This window comes from Electrona antarctica (genome assembly GCF_951216825.1).
Source record: "Electrona antarctica genome assembly, chromosome: 6".
Classification (NCBI taxonomy): domain Eukaryota; kingdom Metazoa; phylum Chordata; class Actinopteri; order Myctophiformes; family Myctophidae; genus Electrona; species Electrona antarctica.
Genome location: NC_136811.1, coordinates 23,298,780 through 23,320,234, shown reverse-complemented (window position 1 = coordinate 23,320,234; position 21,455 = coordinate 23,298,780). Strand labels below are relative to the sequence as shown.

The following is a 21,455-nucleotide window of genomic DNA, read 5'->3' as shown; positions in this document are numbered from 1 at the left end:
TGACAGTATGCATTATTAATATTTATCTTAAGTACACATGTAGTACCTGTAGGCCTATAGTCTGTCTCTAGACCTAATGCTGACACCAAATCAGCATATCCTGTACAGTAGCATATTTCAAAATCTCCAAAATAAACCAAGCAAAGCAAAGCAACAAAGCAAAGATCTACAGTATTCTTTTATCATAACATTGGTGGATACAGATTCTCTATTTGTGTCAAATGATCATTATCATACTGTTCATGGATCATAATGAGAACTAGGCCTATGACATACCCCCACATTGGAATGTCATTATGACAGTCACGAGATATTCAATATTGTGAAGAAATAATGCCCGGGGTTTCAATATAAATCCGCTATGGTAGCTAAGGGGATCTGTTTATACAAATGTTAGGATGTGGCCACCACGACGGGGGCGGGCCTCGTCCACATCTTTCATCCCACCGGTGGGATTTCCACATCATATTATATTGAGGCCAGCTGTAGCGTAGCTGTGGACAGACGAGGGGTGGGGGTGTGCAATGTGTACGGATAGACACACAGAGAGAGAGAGAGAGAGAGAGGAGGGGATGGGGGTAATTTCAGTTTAATGAAAGCATCGCTTCAGCTATAAATTACAACTGCTGCTCTGCTTCTGTCACGTTGTTTTTATTTCTGATGGATTCTACGTAGTTGGTCCTTGGTCGTCTATGTCTGCTATGCTCCGTTGTCCGAAATGAAGAACTTTCAGAAAATGTAGTGGACCAGACAGGATTATATATATATGACAGCAAAAAAGGTAAGGGAGATGCCTATCCTTCCTATATGCGTCTGATTTTTATGCCCTTATATTTTGTTGAATTAAATATAATTGGCTGATTATAGCCTATGACATAAAGTTTGGCTTAAGGGCGCGAACTTTCGTCCGTTTGGAACCTCGCGTAGATATAGAGGTTAGTGCACGCGATGATAAGCGTACCAAGTACAAACACGTGACGTGCGTAATTACGCGTGCCATGCGTACATTTGTTTATTGGTAGGTACCGCTTTTATGGTACAAGAAGAACAACACTGCGATCGGTGGGTGATTCATTCATGTTTCCACAGTTGCCTCTTCTCTTCCAAGTGTCTCTCAGTCGGTCCCATGCAGCTGACTGACTGTCCTTTCATTGCACTAGCTGCTCGGGTGAAGTAAATGCATGGTTACAGCGAGGGTAAAAATACACCAGTGCGCTGCATGGTATTTTTGGGCGCTCTTCCCGTTTACGTCGGAGTAGTTTTACTGTGTCTGTCCTCGTCAGTCGTCAGCCCGTGCAGTTGTCATGGAGGTGCAGGAAGAAGGACCGAAGACACGACAGATGTAGAGCTCGTGTTTGTCTGTGTGTTGCACATGCGTGCAATAAACGGGATTTTAAACAACAAGGGACACACTGCAGGTGCCCGGACTGACCTGGCCATGTAGGTTAAAGCAAAGCGAGCCCGCAGGCAGCGACAACATGAAAGGAACAAGTGCGTCCACCTTCGCCTGTGGGAGCAGAGCGCCGGCGGCTGCCTGGAGTGCTGCTGAGCGGCCAAGTGGCCAAATGGCAGGATTTGGATAATTACTCTCTGGTCACTAAGTGAAAGGAGTGGCTTTTTTCCGTTTGTTTTTTTGTGTCTTCGTTGCTGGTTGTGAAATGTGGACTGCATTTGGTAACGGGTCAGGGCTGCACGGCGGAGGCGGTGGTGGAGGAGGAGGAGGTGGAGGGGGAGGAGGGGGATATGTGGCGTCTCAGGGCTGGGAGTTCGTGCCCTGCTCCAGGGTGGAGCGGCCAGACAGAGGCAAGAGCCGCAGCCCGCTCCGGAGGATCTCCTCCCCGCCGAGCATATTCAGTCACATCTTGGAGCCCCAGTCCGGTGCCTCGGTAGGACTAGGTGGAGGAGGAGTCGGGACGCCGCTGGAGGTTCTCAGGGGCCAAGTGTGGCCGCCGGGGGGGCACGATTCCCAGCAGCAGCAGCAGCAGCAGCAGCAGGCTCACCACGTACGGCTGAAAAAGAAGTTCGAGGACTTGAAAAAACGCCACGGACATGACAGGGAGGAATGGATGCATCAGAAAGAGTTACTGTTAAGAGAGGTCGCTGATATACAAGTAGGCCAATTGAAGATAATCGCTTGTTCGTTCTGACAGTGGTTGCAGTTTGGGCCAAATTCATTTAGTTTTAGTCACAGGCTTAACCATGCACTGTCATAATCATAACAGCAGTCATGCAGCACTTCAGCCTGTTTTTTGAGACCTCTACAGTTACAAAGCAAACATCAAAGTGACAAAGTGACATCATTGTTAGGCAGAATTCTTTAAAACAAGATTAAAAAAAAATATATATAATATATTTAGATTTGTATTAAAGTGAGAATGATGGCATTGCAACTTTTTAGGAATAGAAAACCTGCAGTTTCTATTAGCTTGGATTCCCCGTTGATGATGTCACTGGTGGACGGGTTTCTGAACTGCTCACAGCCCTCCTATGAGATACAGACTGAGTAGAAAAAAATTGTGGTATTTTATCATGATTATTAGTGAGGACAAATTATATGAAGATAGGTTGAAAAGTGGTGAAGTGGTCTTTATGTGAATTTCCAGCTTTAAACTTGCAACCACATGGTTATTTATCCTTTTTATCATAAGCTTACTCCTTTCTTCTAATAGGCTAGAAGAAACGAGTAAGCTCATGATAAAAAAAGGGTGTGCATACAAGCCTATTGTAGCCTATATCTGTTGGCAAAAGTAGGCTATTTGATTGATTGATCGATTGAGATGACAAATATGACGCTCCCATGCAGGGTGGGGAGAACAGGAGGATACTGCTGGACTTAAAGGTGGTTCTGGAGGAGGTGCAGGCGGAGGTGAAGAGAGAGGAGGAGAAGAGGAGCGAGTTGCAGCTGCAGTACACCAGGGACAGATGTGCCTGGGAGCTGGAGAAAACAGAGCTCAAATGCAGGATTGCACAGGTACTAGAAGCAGAGGTGTGTGTGTGTGTGTGTGTGTGTGTGTGTGTGTGTATATCTACACCTGAGTATGAGTTTACAAATTGACCAAAAGGTTTCCATTTGTACACTCTCAGAGTTAAATCAATTGTGGGCTACTGTTCAAAAGCGCCTAAACAAAATACATATTGTTACAGAAGTTAGAGGATATGTTAGGCAACTAGGCATGTCTGTGGGGTTCGAAACGCCTGCATGAAAATACAAGTTATACTGAAACATTTTAGATAATTTTCAAGATGTAGTTTATGCTTGCCTTTATGCCTCTTCATGTGTGTGAGCATTTATTTGCTCTGCACATATCTGTGTATACTTTAGGGCCTAGGCCACTAGGTTTGTGTAAATTGGGCCAACCACATTTGCCACTCAGTTGGCGAGGTGATAAATTGCTCTGGCACCCATCCAACTCCAACCTCAGCGTAGACAAAAGCTTTGTACTGAGAACGAGGGAATCTTAGCCCCCAAAGAATCCCCCCTCCCTCGACACATGGGCTCCCAGCTCACCTTTCAACAGTTTGCTCTCTAAGTAGATGGCCTATTAACAGCAGCTGTCTGTGGTAACAATAGGTTAAGTGTTTCTCCAAAAAAACATCAGAAAATACTTTTCTGTGGCTGAGGGTTTGCATAGCAATGCCATGCTTTGTGACGTATCGGCAAGGGAAGCGAATTACAATTCTCGTAAACCTTAACAATGGTGAATAGGGCGATTTAGCATTTTTATGGTTCTGCAAGGAGCTGTGGCTTTATTTGGTTGTTCCAGAAGAAATAAATATAAACTTAATTAAACCATCATTTTCTGCATAAAACAATGAAAGCATTTCGTTCAAATGTACAAAATGTGTCCAGCTGGAGTGTCACATTGTGACCTTCTAGATCTGCTATTTTGAAAATAAATAATATTGACAAAATTGGAAAAATGTTAAACTTTTGGAAAACGGAGCATTTTTGAAAATTGGGCTGAATGAACACAGATTTTCTGTCTGCCAACAGAGTCTCATCTGATTCCTATTTCAGCTCTATAAATGATTGGTCATGCATTCACCCATCTAGACAGGACCCCTCTTGTTCCATCTCCTACTAAGAGACTGTGATGACCCTGGGATTCTCCATTTTAGTTAGTAACAAGGTGGTTAGACCCTACTGGTCAATTTTTACACTAGGAATAGGATGAATTACCTTTCAGGATTTTGCAGTGTGAACAATATTCAATGATACTCTGGCTGATGTGTTTGACTTTGATTCTAATTTCACAAGACGGTGCTGGATAGAACAGCATGGTGCATGTTGTTGCAAGCGTTTGACAAACATGTTGCTTAAGGCCTGACAAATTTTGTATGACATACAGTACATGACAGAGTAGCATTTTCTTTACCTGCACTGAATGAGAAAGACTAACTCAATTCGACTGTAATTCTGTTCTCCCTCATGAATGGTGCGGATGACAGCGGGCCGTATGAATGGTTCATGAAGCCTAGTTATGCAGAGCAAAGCAGGGCAGGGAAGTTTAATCCACTCCAGGAATTCAAACCATAACGCACGCACGCGCACACACACACGCGCACACACACACACACACACACACACACACACACACACACACACACACACACACACACACACACACACACACACACACACACACACACACACACACACACACACACACACACACACACACACACACACACACACACACACACAATGTTATAGGAATGCACACACTCACTTACTCTCAGAAATGTATACCATCATGCCAGTGTCTGTGAGTCATCTACATTAGACTTCAAATGCCTTCCCTTCCCTCCAGCTTTAACACACACAGGCCAATCAGAGATATGGGGATTTTGTGTGCAGTGAGAGACAGACGGAGAGAGAGGGAAATGTACGGTAAAAGGCATATTTCAAATTATAAATCCATGTTGTATCAAATAGACTTTTTCCTGGATAAATGCCTGGAATTCACTTGTCCTACACTTGGCTTTGAAATGGACACACACACATGCATGCACGCAGGCACGCACGCATGCTTTTTTCCATTGATTGCACAAACAGGCTGAGGGACATGTTGTCTTGGAATAGAGCAACAGTATGGTATGGTGGGAGGGGCATCATTATAAAAGTTGTTTTCTCCTCACACCACATCCTGCCACAGTTTATACTTCTGGGTACATATTCACCAAGTTCTCCTCGGGACTAAACACATTACTGTAAGCCAGGGTTTGTGTAGGAAATCCTAACTTTATTTGTTTAAGTCAGGGCTTGGGTTTACTTTACACTTGTTCCAGCCCAGAATCAAATATTTTATTTCTCCATGTAGAGTCTAGGGCTTATAAAAAAAGGAAGAGATGCTGTAGTTAGAGAAACCAGACATTTCTGTATCATGTGAGAGCTCATTTGAAACAATTACATCTCTGTTGAAGTTGCTGGAGTTTGTGACCTGACCAGTGATCCTACTCCTATTATATCAAGTATCATGCCTAAAGTTGTCAAATCACACTTATTCTGAAGGAAAGGCAAACACTTTAATCTACTTTATGAATACAGGCCTTGTATTAACAGCATACTTGGCCTGTGTGTGTGTGTGTGTGTGTGTGTGTGTGTGTGTGTGTGTGTGTGTGTGTGTGTGTGTGTGTGTGTGTGTGTGTGTGTGTGTGTGCGTGCGCGCGTGTGCGTGTGTGCGTGCGTGCGTGCGTGCGTGCGTGCGTGCATGAGAGTTTGTGTGCATGGCTCTACAAACCAATTGGCCCCACCACCACCACCAAACAAGCATTGCAGGCATAGGTCTCTGGCCGGGTATTTCCAGGCATATTTCAGTGCATACCAGTGATTTATGAAAGCTGTTGGCAGCTAGAGACATCTCACTCTGGCTTAGCAGGCTAGCAGCCAGCTCTCCCGCCTCTCCTCTTCTCCTTTTCCTTTCCTCTCCCCTTTTCTCCCCTCCTCTGCTTTCCCCTCCCCTCGGAATGTGACATTGTAAAGCGTTAGCTCTGTGTCCCCTATTTATAGTGGGCCACCATGGTGACACAGTCACCTTTATATACACTGTACAGCAGTGACGGTAGCCAAGTTAACAGAAGATGGCTTCTTTGAAGTATATAACTTACACTCTATGTGCTTGATTCTCTTAAGTTTGCTTACGTTTGTTTCTTCCACTGGTGTTCCGATTGAATGTAGTGTTACTTTTGTGTACTGTAAAGTAGTTTCTCTATACAGACAGTCAGCAAAAGTCTTGTCAGTGGAAGTCCGGCTTCTCCATTTTTCTTCCAACCACCTTGTTTTTGCACTTTCACTGTTTGTTTATTTGAGGGTGTTTAAATAGACTGTGGACAGCGCTTGACCTCCATCTCTAATTGTGGAGAACTTTGAAAAGAGACACAGTCAGACAGAAAAGGTCTGTGTTGTTTCCCTACGCCATAATTTCGTGACCCCAGGCCACAGGCAGAAATAGACTCATGACCAAGGGTTCAAAGAAGGCCTAGCTTGATGTCTGTGGGTGAATACTAACCCCCCCCAATCCCCTCCCCCCTCCCACACACCACGCACCAACCACGCACTAGCATACCACATGCACGTACACATAGGCGTTGTCTTGGGTGCATTCCAACTCCATAGACTGCATGTTTTTCAGTTTTTATCACACGAAAATGCACACAACAACCACAAAAAGTGGAGTTGTCCTGCTCTGAGCCTAACCTCGGCTTTGAATACATTTAAAGTGGAATAGCACCCTGTTTAACAACGCACGTATGTTATCCCTGTGGCTCAAGACATGTCAGTGTAGATCTGTGAACATGATCCTGAGATCAACCTGAGAGCCATGACTTTTTATCTGTTATGTCAAGATATCCTGCAACTACCTCACTGACAATGAATGGGTAACTGATATCGAGGAATGTCTGGTAGTGGAATGACTGAACTTTTTACATCACAATGACCTTCACGTCACGGCTGTGCTTAACACATTTCCTTCCGTTACACTCGTAGAGGATCGTGAGGCCAGTGCCAAACAAATGCGCAAAATACCAGTGTAGAAGAAGAGCCCCTGGGCAACCAGGAAGTGTAGCCCCCCACCAGCTGTAGTGTGGCTTCGCTCTAATCTGTGGAGGACCCGCGAGGGAGTTGTTTTGATCAGCGTGATGTTGGATTATGTATTTATAAGATCCGTGGATTCTGTCTCATTTTGAGCAGAAAAAGGACTAATAAGCATGCACACGTGCACGTTGGATTGGACTGTTCTACCATGTGAGTAAAAATAAATAAATAATAATAATAATAATAATTCAAAAGATTATATATATATATATAGCACAGATTGTGTTAATGTTTACAGATTTATTGATAAGACAAACTCTTCTCTTGTGTGAACAAGAATGAATGTTCGCTACCTAAATTGTGCTGCCGCAGGGCATAAGAAAAACATGCTAGAGACAAAGTAGAGGGCCGTCTGAGGTGAAACATTTGGGCAGAGGTTCTGCTCTGGCATCCAGGGAGTGTGTGTAGTGTGCACAGTTCCACGTCGATCGGGCCAACAGTGCCGGAGATTAGCTGTACACAGATGGACGGATGGATAGACAGGAGTGAATACACACCGCAGTCTGGCCTGGCAGAGACAATAAAACTAACAGATACAACAGGTGGCTGAGGTGCTTGCTGCTTGGCCCCCTAAAAACCAAGCCAGGACATTCAGTACTATTCTCGTTTAAATTAAACTCCTCTGAAAAACATTTTGTCCATCTCTGCATGAGCCGAACAAATATGACTCTGGGAATCATGCAAGTTTCAGGCCCAGTTTCTTGTCCAGGAGACAGGAGATTCTTTGTGCGAATCTGAGCAGTTGAACAACCACATATCCTTTTACTGCCATCGTGTGCATCCGTTGCAGACACACTTTACTGTGCTTGAATCCGCTACAGTATATCCTGCACATATCCTGTTTTAGAAAAGTGCCACAGAGACCATCAGTGAATCCCTGTGAGTTAGAGTTCTGGCAGGATGTTTTTGTCTTTCAATCCTCTCTTCCCTCCTCTGAACCCATTCACACTCGTCCCAGTGGTCTTTCACTCCTTCTACTCCTCCACCTCACTTCCTGCCACTCCTTCATTCCCGCAATTCCACTCAGAACATGACGGGTCAATTTTTACACTCAGGTCTCTCAGGGTTTTACTGTGGGTGTCTAATAGTTGTTTTCTTCCTTATTTCAACCTCCCTCTCCCACCTCTCTTTCTCTCGCTCTCTGTCTTGGCCTCCACCAACTTCTCCCACTCCTCCCCCTCTCTCCCCCTCCTGCTCGCTCCCATCTCCCCATACCCATCGCCCCTCTCATCCTCCAATTTCCCTCCTCTCTCTCTCTCTCTCTCTCTCTCTCTCTCTCTCTCTCTCTCTCTCTCTCTCTCTCTCTCTCTCTCTCTCTCCCTCACTCTGTCTCTCTGTCTGTCTGTCTGTCTCTCTCTCTCTCTCTCTCTCTCTCTCTCTCTCTCTCTCTCTCTCTCTCTCTCTCTCTCTCTCTCCCTCACTCTGTCTCTCTCTCTGTCTGTCTGTCTCTCTCTCTCGCTTCCTCTGCACTGCAGCTGGAGGCTAGAGAAGGTGTAGGGTTGGTTGGTGCTGGGGTCCAGTCAGCGGGAGGTCCTGCTGGACCAGTGGTGTTAAGGAACGCTGTGGAAGCACGCGGCGAAACCTCGTCGCTCCGCCGGGAGAGGGAAGAGCAGAGGAAGCTCCTGACAGACACTCACACAGCGGCGATGGACCTCCGCTGTCGGCTGGAGCACAACGAGAGAGACTGGCTGCGGGAGAAGGCTGAGCTTCTGGAGAGGTTCGACACAGAGAGGAGAGAATGGGAGAGCCAGCTGAGAGACATGCAGGGAAAGATAGAGGAGGTGAGATACCATGGAGCATGTTAGAATTGATAGATTACCAACAGACCGGCCTGTTGTTAATCTGGCATGCATATACTATACTGTGTGTACACAGCAAAATCTATAGTGGAGATCATCTTCTGAAAGTTAAAATATTTTTTTAATTAACTGGATTTGTCTGTGCGTGCATGCGTATGTGTGTGTATTACTGTAAGCGTTGGTTTAATTTATGTGTAGTATAATCCAAGAAGCAACTGCAGTATACAGTATAAAGGTACAGCACAAAAACATAACCCCAATTCTACATTATGTATTGTGTACTGGAAATAGTTTCCAGTAACAGTTTGACTAATTACAACTGGGAGATTGTTGGGAGAAATTATATGTGGTAAGCAGAGACTCCACATCCGATGTACATCATGTGGCTTATATTGTGAATGATGGATGGATGAGCAGGATCTAACATGGTGTTAGAATGTTTGATCACAGACAGATTTAGCACAGCAAGCTTTAGTGTCCCATATTAACCACTTAATCCTAATTGTGACCTGTGAGCTTGTAAATCCGCTATTGTCGCATATTTGAGTGGTGCAACCACTCCTATAGACAGCTATGTGTGTCCCTGGGTCTGTCCCTAGGTCTGTCTGTCCAAGCACGAAAATAGCGTTATAGCATTTGTTCACCACCGAGTGTCACTGCCCATTTTTGTGATAGATGCATTAGAGCGTCTAAACCGGGGTGCCCACACTTTTTTTTACTTGAGAGCTACTTTCAAAATGACCAGCTGAACAAGATCTACTGACCGGACAAATGTATTATACTATCGCTGAAAATACTTGAGGGGTCTTTGGAATAGCAGAGCTGGCGTTACATGACAAATGCGCTTGGAATGGGAAATCGAAGGGGAGAAATGGAATAGGTTAGGTTTTTTTGTATTTAAATTGTAATTCTACCACAGACAGCAACACTCATCAATCAATCAAGTCACCCTAATTCATTTGTTTTATATTTAAATTAAATATTATAGGGGCATGTCATGTGATCTACCTGTCTACATCAAGGAAGAGGTAGAACATCCGCACACCAGTTTGTAGAGTTCTTAGACTTACTTTATTTTAAGGCAACAAAAATGCTGCCTTAAAATAAAGTAAGTCTTGGAGTTCTACAAACTGGTGTGCAGATGTTCTTCCTCTTCCATGTGATCTACCTGCACAGCCTTTGGACAGCCCTGGAACACATACACAAAAATAAACTGTCACAGTGCCCGAGTTGGACGGTAAAACTGTATGTGATGTGAACTGTAAAAGTTCACATTACCTTGATGGAAGAAACATGTTAGTTTGTACACAAACTCTTGATTCTACAAGTATGACTAGTCTTTTCTTTTGCGGAATGGACGAGAGAAATAAAAAATTGATAGTCTCATAAATAGACACACATATCCAGTTTTGTTCTGGGTCTGTATGCCACTTGTCATCGGTGGACTACTCTATACTTGTATAAGGTGCAGTATGCTTGTTGCAGTTGTTGCGCTCAGTTTGTGTTGAATGGTAGGGTTAGGGACGGGTACAAGAGGATCACGGTGGTGAGAGGTGTAAGATTGGACAGAATTACAAAATGTATTATTCCCATTTAATTTGGAGAGGAGATGGTTCACCTCTCTTATCCTTTCAATACATTTCATTCATTCAATTCATATTTTATGAGCCCAAAGAACTGAACCAGACACCCAAGATTCTGATATCAACAAACAGAATCTGATCTTGAAAATGTATTTAGCTGACTATTTGTTTCTATTTCGTATACCCGATCAAGCAGTATTTAATTTCACAGTCAAACAATTATGAATTAGGGACTGTGCCTACTGTAGGTCCCTCCCGCAACAATCAGTAACAATTTGAGGTCTCATATTTCACAAATATCAATATATAAACAAACAAACAAAGAAACTAGAATCACAGAAAAAGCTTTATGCTACAATAATTCATCTTTAGTTTGTGGACTTTTTCCTTTTATATTAAGGATGGCAAGAGAAAGCTTGTGACATGGGAGAGTTGATGCTGGACCCCCCATGGCTATGTTTACCAGCAAATTAAAATCGGACTTGCTCCAAGAAGGAGATTAGTGTTTTGAGCGAAACCATACAAAATAACTCGGAGCGCTAAGGCACAGGAAAAACATGTGTCTCTCATTTGACGTCTTGAGACCAGAAAATGAGAGGAATATGGAAAGCTCAAAGGCAGTAGTTCTGTCCAGACATTGCATGAGAACTTGCAAGAAGGGCGCCCAAAGGTCACAAAATAGTTCTTAGTTCAGGATGCCTGGATAGGAGGCCAGAGGTAATTCCAGTTCCAAGTGCTACAATAGGCAATTGCATGAAAAATAATCATCACACCATAAAAGGTTTACCGGCAGCTGCCCAACAGTACCGGCAGTTTACTGGCGGCTGCCTAACGGTACCGGCAGTTTACTGGCGGCTGCCTAACGGTACCGGCAGTTTACTGGCGGCTGCCTAACGGTACCGGCAGTTTACTGGCGGCTGCCGAACGGAGCTGTCATAATCCATCAACCTATGCCGTGTATGCACTCGCTGCTTCTGGTAGTGGGATAAACCGGTTCCAAATGTGATGGAACCGATTCCGGTTCCTACACGTACGCACGCACACACGCACGCACGCACGCACGCACGCACGCACGCACACACACACACACACACACACACACACACACACACACACACACACACACACACACACACACACACACACACACGCACGCACACACACACACACACACACACACACACACAGTCACACACACACACACACACATAGTCACACACATCACACCACACCACACACACACACACAGTGGAAAAAGCCAAAGAGTGAGACAGTGTAATTTTGTCGACTAAGACTATTGGCTAAAAAATATGACTAAAACGAAATGAAATTTTATTCAAAAGACTATGACTAAAACAAAATAAAAATTTGTTGTGAAAATCAACACTGGAGTGAGAAGATGTTTTTTTTGTGGCTTTCGCCTTTATTTTATATTTTTTATGGAGGGATAGACAGTAGGCTGACAGGAGATAGGGGGAGAGAGATGGGGGGGTGCAGTAAGGATTTAAGTATTTTGATGCTAGATAAAATTACTGGAACCCCCTTAGTCCCCCACCTCTCTATTGATTCTGAAATGATACATCTGATGTGTGCACAAGCAGTTGACCTTTTATCCAACAACTATCTGTACCAATTGACCACTACATGCTGTGTGCTATCTGTACCACTATCTGTACCAATATGTCCGTAATGCCGTTTAGTCCAGGGGGTCTTCAAAAAGTGTGAGCTTGCACATCTGCAATTTTTGACATTTTCACCTACAGTATAATGACATGCCCAAAATTGGGAAGCCAGGTTCAAAGTGGTTAATTCTCAGATCTTTTCTATTTGCAGCTTTACTGTGAGGTGAGGGCCAAGCGAGAGGGGACTGGGACAGGGATGGGGACGAATGACCTCGACAGTGGAACACAGGATTACGATGACAACCTTGCACTTAGGCTCAGCCTACAATCCACCAGCACTGGCTCTAGTCTTCTCAGCAACCAGTCACGGTTTGAGCACCTCAGCTGTAGTAGCCAGTCGGATCCTCCCAAACCGCCGCCGCTTCCAGGCTTCTATCGGCGAAGCAACATCAGCGGTGACGGTGGCAGCTGCTCGCCAAGTTTCAATAGAGAACCCAGTGTCTGTGACAATTTTTCCCAGTATAACAATGCCGAAGTTAAGCAGTCATGCGAGCTGGGAGACAGAGGCCTGCTGCAACCACATCCAGACATTAACAGCCAGGACGCTGCGGACACAGCAGAGCTGGATGCTGCTTTGCAGGGGGCTCAGGGCCATGGACTGCTGGAGTTGAATACTAATGTCTCTAAAGGGAATCCAAAAAATGTCCATCGGTCCGCCAGCCCTCAAGGAGGTCCTCTGAGTGCAGAGCTGATCTACAGCAGTGACAAGAAGAAGAACACTACTGCTCTCAATGCTGTGAGTTTAGACCCCCCCCCCCCCCACCCACGCAAAAACTGAACGTATATACTTTATTCGCGTTTAACCACTTACACTCTAGGTTAGAGTCTAGACCAGTGTTTCCTAAACAGTGGATCAGGACCCATTTGTGCGTCACGGACCAATTTTTATGGGTCACATAAAACCCATACAAATCCCATTTTCTTTTCCTACACACACACACACACACACACACACACACACACACACACACACACACACACACACACACACACACACACACACACACACACACACACACACACACACACACACACACACACACACACACAGTGTCCTCAGTGTTAATTCAACTCTGTTAAATTAACGCTCAGAATGTTACTATGTACTGTACCTTCCTTCCTGTATTATGTACTCCCATCTCTGCTTATATCACACTCCATGTTCTTAAACAGCCTCACAATGAACTGAACCTTTCTCTTTTCATTTTAGCAATAATAAATGTAGCCACTTAACTACTTAAAAAATCACACCCGTGTGAACTGAGTGGTGTAAGGTCTTATATAGACTGATTAGCTGTGGTCTGACGTAATGTCTGACGTAATGAAATCACACCCGTGTGAACTGGGTGACCATATCAACCGTGCTCATTTTTTGAGCACAGACAGACAGACTAACAAAGCCAGTTGTAGGAGTGGTTTACACCACTCAAAAAAATAGCCGATCAAAACATGCAGTGTGAGCTGGTAGATTTCTTTGAAAACTAAATTGAATCTTTCAGAAAATAATTAATTAAATTTCTATACCAGGGTTAAAGTGGTCAGAAAGATATTATGATGTTAAAGAGTGTAAATGTATCTCCGGAAGTGTTTATTTAATGTCCTGAGTTAAATGAACACCCATGCATCTCAATCACACTCTTTCATCTCCTTCTTCTTCGCCAGGCTCTGAAGGAGATAGCCCGTGTGAGCGAAGAGCTCTGCAGTTACCAGGACGAGATCAGAAAGAAGAGCGGGGACAAGAGGTAAATAAACCACCTGTTGCTAGGACAACGTAATGCCAACAACACTCCCTGTTGTTTATGCTGTGTACAGCCGAGCGTGTTCATCTGTATGTCTGGTTTGTGTGTAGCGCACATAAAGCACAGTGTTGTGAAATCGTTGTTGATTGTTGATATAAGCTGTTGTTATTGGGGGGGGGGGGGGGGGGGCACATTATATGGAATTTGTTCTCTGTATTTATCTAAGTTGTGTACTAAATTAGCAGTTTGTAAATATCAGTGTATTATAATTATATTGACATTAATTTAATCTGAATGTCCCCCCTCCCCCCTACTTTTTTTTATTCCCTTGAGGAATCGTTCTCAGTCTCTATACCTGCCTGAGGAGAGAGAGACGCTGCTCCACGTTAAAACCGACCTGGTGATTGAGGAACCCCTCTGTGATCTCAACCAGATCTATGAGGACCTCCGGGCCATGGAGAAGGAAAACTGGATTACTGTGTCACCAGATAATACCTGGCGGGCCAATCGTAAGGAGAAAGAATCTTGGAAGACCAATAGCAATCGGCCAGACAACGTGATCGACGGTGATGAAAGCCCAGAAACACCTGCTGAGATGTCTACACATCATGCAGCACCACCCATTCCTCCTCGTACCGCGTCCTGGAACCTGAGCAGCTCCACCCCAGAGCCAGAACCTCAAATTCCAGAATCCTCAATGATCACGGGCAGAAGTTGTCACAGCCCCTGTGTTCTGGTGGACAACAAGTGTCCCAGTCCATCTATTGTGAGAAAGTTTGGGGCTATGCTGCAGGAGAATGAAGGTAAAGTTCTGACTGACAGTGTGGTCGTGTCCTGTTCCGCACCAGCTAACTCCAACTGCAACGGCGGCTGTTGCCACAACCGCTGGTCATGTGACTCAAGTAAGTTCAGTGGCAGTAAATTATCTGCATATGTGCCTGTCCAGAAAAGCTTCTCAGAAGTCAACATACTGACTGCTGCAAAAGACTCATGCTCAGACAACAGGCCTGCTTTTAAAAACTTAATACAAACGCCTAAGCAACATCAAATGCATTTCACTGTCAAAGAATCACCTGTAGAGTTGCCTTTGTCATCTCTGGATTCACCCCCTGCCTGTCTTAGCCTCCAGGGCTCTAAAAGGAATATAATGCTGGAACAGAAAACAGCTGAGTTTAACAGAACTCTGTTTCAGGCTGAAATGGGCCGGGGGGTGGAGGAGCAGCACAATGCAGAAGTGGTTTGTGAACCTGTTTTTGTGGCCGCATCTGTCTCTAATGAGGTTCCACCACGCAGAGAGGCCACCGTTGACCCTCGTCCGCAATGTGCTAATACGCTAACTCCCTCCACCTCTGACCCTGTTCCTCACATCCCTGAAATGAGGCTCAAGAGAAGCAGAAAGGACTGCCACGGTCAAGAAGTCAGAGTGCACCCGGAACTCACTATTAACCTTTCACCTCAGCAGATTAGACCCAAAGAGGTGACCGCGGAGGTCGAGGGCAAACCTCAGGCCCCTGGCAGCCCCACCAGGTGCACGCAGCACAGAGCCACCACAGAGACAGTCATGTCTGGGCAAACCCATCATTTGTCCGGGTCCAGTCCCAACAGGGTAAAGCCCCAAGAGGCGAGGGTTCACCGCGTGGCACTCAGCGACTCGCCCCAGCAGCCCGTCACTCAATCCAGGCCACAACAGCTGACACCATCAGGTCACCAAGCACAGCAAGGGCGTACCCCTGCCCAGCCTGACACCTCCAGGCCTGGGCCTCGCGTGATGAACGACCACCCATGGAAGCCCCTCACTCTGGCTGCCTATCCACGGCCCGAGGGCTCGCGGTCTAATTACGGAGCGGTGGAGAGGATTCTGAAGAGCTACGAGACTGCGGCCTGGACTCAACAGCACCAGAACCAACAGAAGCAGGCTGCCTCGAGTCCCAACATCAGTCCCACCAGGCACGAGGAGAAGGTCGCAGAACTGCTGGACATGCTGGACATGGAGCCTGCGCCGCAACCTCCCGTCCCGCGACACACGCACTCTTCACAGACTTCTTACACACACATCACACACACTGCACAGCTCAGCAGCCACACTGCCATCAGTGTGAGAGAGGCGTGTCTTACAATGCAGGTGAGTGGAGTCTACAGTACATGTTGTGTGTGCGGACACAATATGTTTTAGCATCTATTTTGAGACATAAATGCTTTAGTCAATACTGAAGTAAAAAATGTGCTTGCAAGCCCAGTACTACCACTGTAAATGAAGGACGTCACACATTCTGTTGCATTGTATTCTGTTGCCTTGTGAAAGGCTCAGCGATTGTCCTTGGCTGAGGACAACTCCAATGGGAATAGTGTTTATTTCTGGTATGTGCTCTGAGAGAGAAGCGGGCCAAAGCCTCGATTATAATCTTGGCATCTGGGCCATTGCACTGCTAAAAGGCTCCTAATAAAAGGAAGTGGTGGTGTGGCACACTAAGCTAAGCTGGCAGGATGTCAATACCCCCCCAACACACACACACACACAAACGCATCCACCTTTCCAGAAAAGCTCCTCTTTCATTGTGAGGGCCTCTTTTTGGAAGTCGTTTTCAGGCCCTCACGTTACTTTGATTACAGAAATATCTGGAAACAGCCAAACGACTGAAAGCCCTAAGCAGACCACAGGAATTATGTTTCAGATTTTCAACGATTATCTGGTCAATTTAATCGTGCCACACAGAAAGAATGCAGCGAGAGGTAATCTCTGTACTTGGAACAGATAAAATGTTGATTTAAATGGGTTTTTTTGTGTGGCTTTTGCCTTTATTTTATATTTTTTTATGGAGGGACAGACAGTAGGCTGACAGGAAATGGGGAGAGAGATGGGGGGATGACATGCAGTAAAGGCCGTCCCGAACCCGCGGCACACTGCCAGACTGGATTACCAGCCAAGGTGCCTGGACCGCTGAGCCACGGCCCAGGCCTAAAATGTTGATTTAACCTTGATCAATGAGTATTGAAATCATAATGAAATGGAGAGGTTTCCAAAAATATAATTTGACTAGTTCTACAAGTTCTACAGTATATACAACTATTCTCTTGCATGTACATTTTTGTTTTTCTACTGTGTCGTGAAATTATTTTTCTTTTGCCACAGGACCAGACAATGTATTGACCATTTTATTTTAAATATACTTGTTGTTTTCCTTAGGGGCAAGAATGGGACTACAGATGGGACAAGTGACAAAATGTAAAGTATCTAAACTGGTGAATTTAGTGGTTGATTGGAAGGGTGTGATAATCCTTAATGTTAATTCATTGCTTTCTCCTCAGGAAAACAAAGACTCTTCCATCTCCTCTTCCTCCAACCAGAAGAACTTCTCCAGGCCTGCCTGGCCCGCAAACCGACGCCTCCCTTCTCGGTGGGCCAACTGCTCCGCCTCTTCTTCCTCCTCCACCTCCTCGTCGCCCTCAACCACTCCTCTTGCACCACCCTCTATCCCACTAAAACACATGTCCTCCTTCTCCTCCTACTCAGCCTTTCACATGGAGACAGTGATCATTTGAAACACATGTCCTCCTTCTCCTCCTACTCAGCCTTTCACATGGAGACAGTGATCATTTGAAATGTCCTGACTGATCCCTGCGATGCAACAAGATGCCTTTGCTTATCACCGTTAATCCCCCAACCCTGAACCTTGAGTCTCCTTCCAATCTCCATGACCTCTGTACATACCAAACCCTTAACCCAGTCTGTCTGCTTACTCCTACACTATAAACCCCAGAGCGTTCATTTAACTCCGAGTGTGTACAAATGTAACCAAATGGACTCAAAAGTACTGAGTCAGAAGTGCTTTAGCCTTGACCTACTCATTTTTAGAATGTATTTCCCATCCAGTGGAGCTTAGGCAAAATAATTATTCCGTACATCTGAAACCGTTTCATATTCTACAGTATCTCAGCTTATCGAGGTGTGCTCCGACAACTTGCCAAGCAATGTGAGTAGCCTCAGAGGACAGGGAAAACATCACTTGCGAGGCAATTTAGAATAAGTGCACCTCATGTTAATCTCAGCCATTTGAAATAATGTGCTTTGCTCAGGTCTGGAGCCTAGCCTTGACACGTGTAGCCTTGCAGGTCTAACTACAATGGACTCTTTAATAATGCCATTTGTTATAGCTACATGTACACTGTAAGAAACCGTATGCTAGCTCCTATTAAAGAACTGTTTAAAATGTTTTGTCCGAATCCATTCAAATTCATCTGATTTTCAAGTTTCTTTTTTTGCCTAATACAGAAAATGTGACAAAATGTATAGTATGTTGGATTTAGGTTAAGGTTCGCTTTTAGTCAACTTAACATTTTAACTTCACTTTTCTCAGTGTAGTTTTTTTTTTTTTTTTTACTTAACCTCTCTGTGATGTTCATTCTTTATTCATGGCTTTACATTTACACGTTACATAATTATAACAATGCAGATGTCACACATTATCTGATAAGCAACAACAGATAAGCCTGTTACGTCCCTTTTTCTACCTTTGTACCAAAGGCTGGTTTTCTTTTTTTTTTAAACAAATTACATTATGTTTTACATTGGTCATTTTAGTTCTTTGCTCATTGCTACAGTTTTCCAATAGCTAATACCGTAACAGTATTCATGCGAGCCAACTTTTGCATTTATGCATAACTGAACTTCTGAAAACAAGAAATGAACAAAAAAAAACTTTTCTACTTTTACTTACTGAATGGACAGATACATATCAAAACATCACTCAGTTGGTATTACAGTCTGTTGGGTTAATGTGGTGAAACATGATGAAAGTGATGCCTTTGCTGTTCTTTTTGTGTAATAAATGTAATGAGGAATTTCCTGTTTTTCTTTTTACATCATAGACTGGAGCATTATAAATTGTATTCTCATTCAGTATTTAGTAGTGTTCCCGTCATTTTAACCACTTGAACCCCAGCATCCATATTCTGGTCCACACCCCTTGTCCCTAAACTTATTTTCCTTATTTTGAAAAACATTTTTGAATAGTTCAAATAGCCGATCTACAAGCTCACAACGTGTCGATGTAGAGGGATAAGGGGTATAGGCAGTGACGAAAATAGAGCCATTAGTGCACAGAGCCAACTAAGGTCCAGTTTACTAAAGGTTGTCTGGCTCCCTTAATCTTATTGGTTGACATCCTTGGTGACACCGTGCGTGTGAGTGATGACTGTTATGTGGTGAAGTTTGTATGTGACAGAGTCAGTTGGACAGTCCATCATATGATGGTGTGTGTGTGTGTGTGTGCGTGTATGTTTTCCTTTCCTCCCTGCAGATTTGTTTCTGTCTTTCGAGACAGGTTATTCGTCATCTCACATAAACACAAATCTCCTATAATCTGCTGTGATGAGCTGATAAAATTGTTACACTCGGTCTCACCTCCTTAACTCTGTCTGTCAGTCTGGCAACCCCTCAGGCACACGCACACGCGCACACGCACACACACACCCCTGAGACACCTAACCCCTTATAGTCTGAAACCTGCCACCATGTACTGACAGGAATAGCAGGTGGGACAATGTTTTGGTGCCAGAAATCCTACCCCGGACCGATGCTGATATAAATACTGTCATCCTTTCCAGATGCCCAGCCCAGTTCTGTTTGTATGTCTGTGTCAGGTTGGGTGGGAGTGTAGCTTCACATTATGGCCTATGATCACATCTGGGGGAACCAGACTGGAATTGGTCATTTACGATTGTTAGTGTAATTTTCAACAGACCTTTGAATCCCATATCAAATCTTTTGATATTGTTTTAGCAGCTAGAGCTAGATAAAACAATTTATCAGTCCAAAAATATTTCTTTATCGCACTTATGAACAATACTCTTTCAGATTGGAACGACAAACAGAAATACAGTTTAATGGGGTAAAAACAAAAGACCCTGGCCTTGCAGAATCTACTCAAAATCTATTAAATAAAGGAACCAGCAATCGAACCCCAACCTTATTACCCACTCATCTTCCAATATACCACAGAATTTGAGCTTCTTTTAAACGGCTGTGATATAATGGTTTATATAGTGTGTTGACTACTGTACACACACACACACCTCCCCCTAGGTGTGCACCTTATCAAGGTATAGCTCGGTAATGTTTCATATTTTACATCCTCTCATGGTATTTATTTACATATATATATATATATTACCCCATCAAAACTCATTCTGTTTGACCATCTTGACAGCTCACGCTCCACATAAACCTTGGCTAGAATCGCTCCCCAAATAATTTTGGGGAGTGAATAATTTAATTTATTTATCACTGTAGTAAATGATCCTGCTTCAAATAAACAGTGATTTCAACGATCACGAGCTGATGTCCAAGTTGTAGTTTCAATATAGGCCTACAGTTTGTACAAATACACAGTCAAATCCTCAATGCTAATGTATCCATTTGTAACCCTGAGTGTTAATTTAACCCTCTGGGTGAAATTAACATATAGTATTTTGCTTGTTTATTTTCATCCTCTGCCTAACAGAGATGTTCTCACTGCATGGTCTGGAGTGGCCTCAGATTGGGCCTGAGCCCTCCAGTCCCACTGACCTCCCAGTGGTCTGGAGTGGCCTCAGATTGGGCCTGAGCCCTCCAGTCCCACTGACCTCCCAGTGGTCCCCAAACGTGTTCATTTCCGTGATCCACCTGTGGATGTACCTTTGGCCCATGCAGGACCCACAAAATAATTTGTACATGGGCCATAAATAAAACTAAAATGTGATATAACATTTATGTATACTGTTCATCAATACTGTATTCGTCTTTTAAAACATGATACAAGGAAGCAGACGAGGTATGTCAGTTCAGCACTTACCACAGTAACATTGAAAATAGAGCTGTAAATATCTGTTTCAAATGGCGCATCGAATTGTTTGTATATGAAATGAACTAAACATGGCTTGCCTTGTGTCAAGCATACAGAATGCCCACAAAAAGAAAGTAAATAAAAAACTGAAAGACACTGATCTGTCCATACAAGTAACCTGGATTCACCACAGGACGCCTGGCACCTGCCAACCTGCCTTTCTTCCTGCCCTGAAATAGTGTGTGTTTGTGCGTGTGCGTGTGCGCGTGCGTGCGTTCTTATCTCTGACTGTGGGTTGATTTTAGAGCCATGCTGAGTGCAGCACATTCCCAGACTTCCTGTAGAGCCCTGGACAGCTGCATATTGATCAGTGTTGATGAGGGCCTCTCACTCACACTACGTGAGTCTCTTTCTTTTTCTTTCTTTCTTTCTTTCTTTCTTTCTTTCTTTCTCACTCTCACTCACACACACACACACACACACACACACACACACACACACACACACACACACACACACACACACACACACACACACACATTCACGCACAAAACGTGTGTACAGTCATATACATATAACACATATACGTATGCGCATGATGATAATTAAATGCGCACTCTCCTATAGTTTCTGAGGGGCGCTAGCCCCTCCTATATCTCCATCTTTGAGGGTTTGTGTAAACACAAACATTGTCCTTACACAAACATTGAATGCCATTGACAATGAATGGCCAGT

The 21,455-nt window shown here is 44.3% G+C and overlaps 1 protein-coding gene across 1 annotated transcript; it reads left to right on the top strand.

Moving 5' to 3' along the window:
- Positions 1-1,658: 1,658 nt before the first annotated feature.
- mtcl3a (MTCL family member 3a) lies at positions 1,659-18,738 on the top strand (the record flags this gene model as incomplete). The annotated part of the gene is made up of 7 exons (XM_079503686.1): positions 1,659-2,111; positions 2,804-2,971; positions 8,572-8,877; positions 12,312-12,896; positions 13,823-13,902; positions 14,233-16,021; positions 17,206-18,738. The coding sequence occupies 7 exons, from the start codon at positions 1,659-1,661 to the stop codon at positions 17,437-17,439; spliced, it is 3,615 nt and encodes a 1,204-aa protein (XP_079359812.1). The 3' UTR covers positions 17,440-18,738.
- Between the last annotated feature and the right edge of the window lie 2,717 nt (positions 18,739-21,455).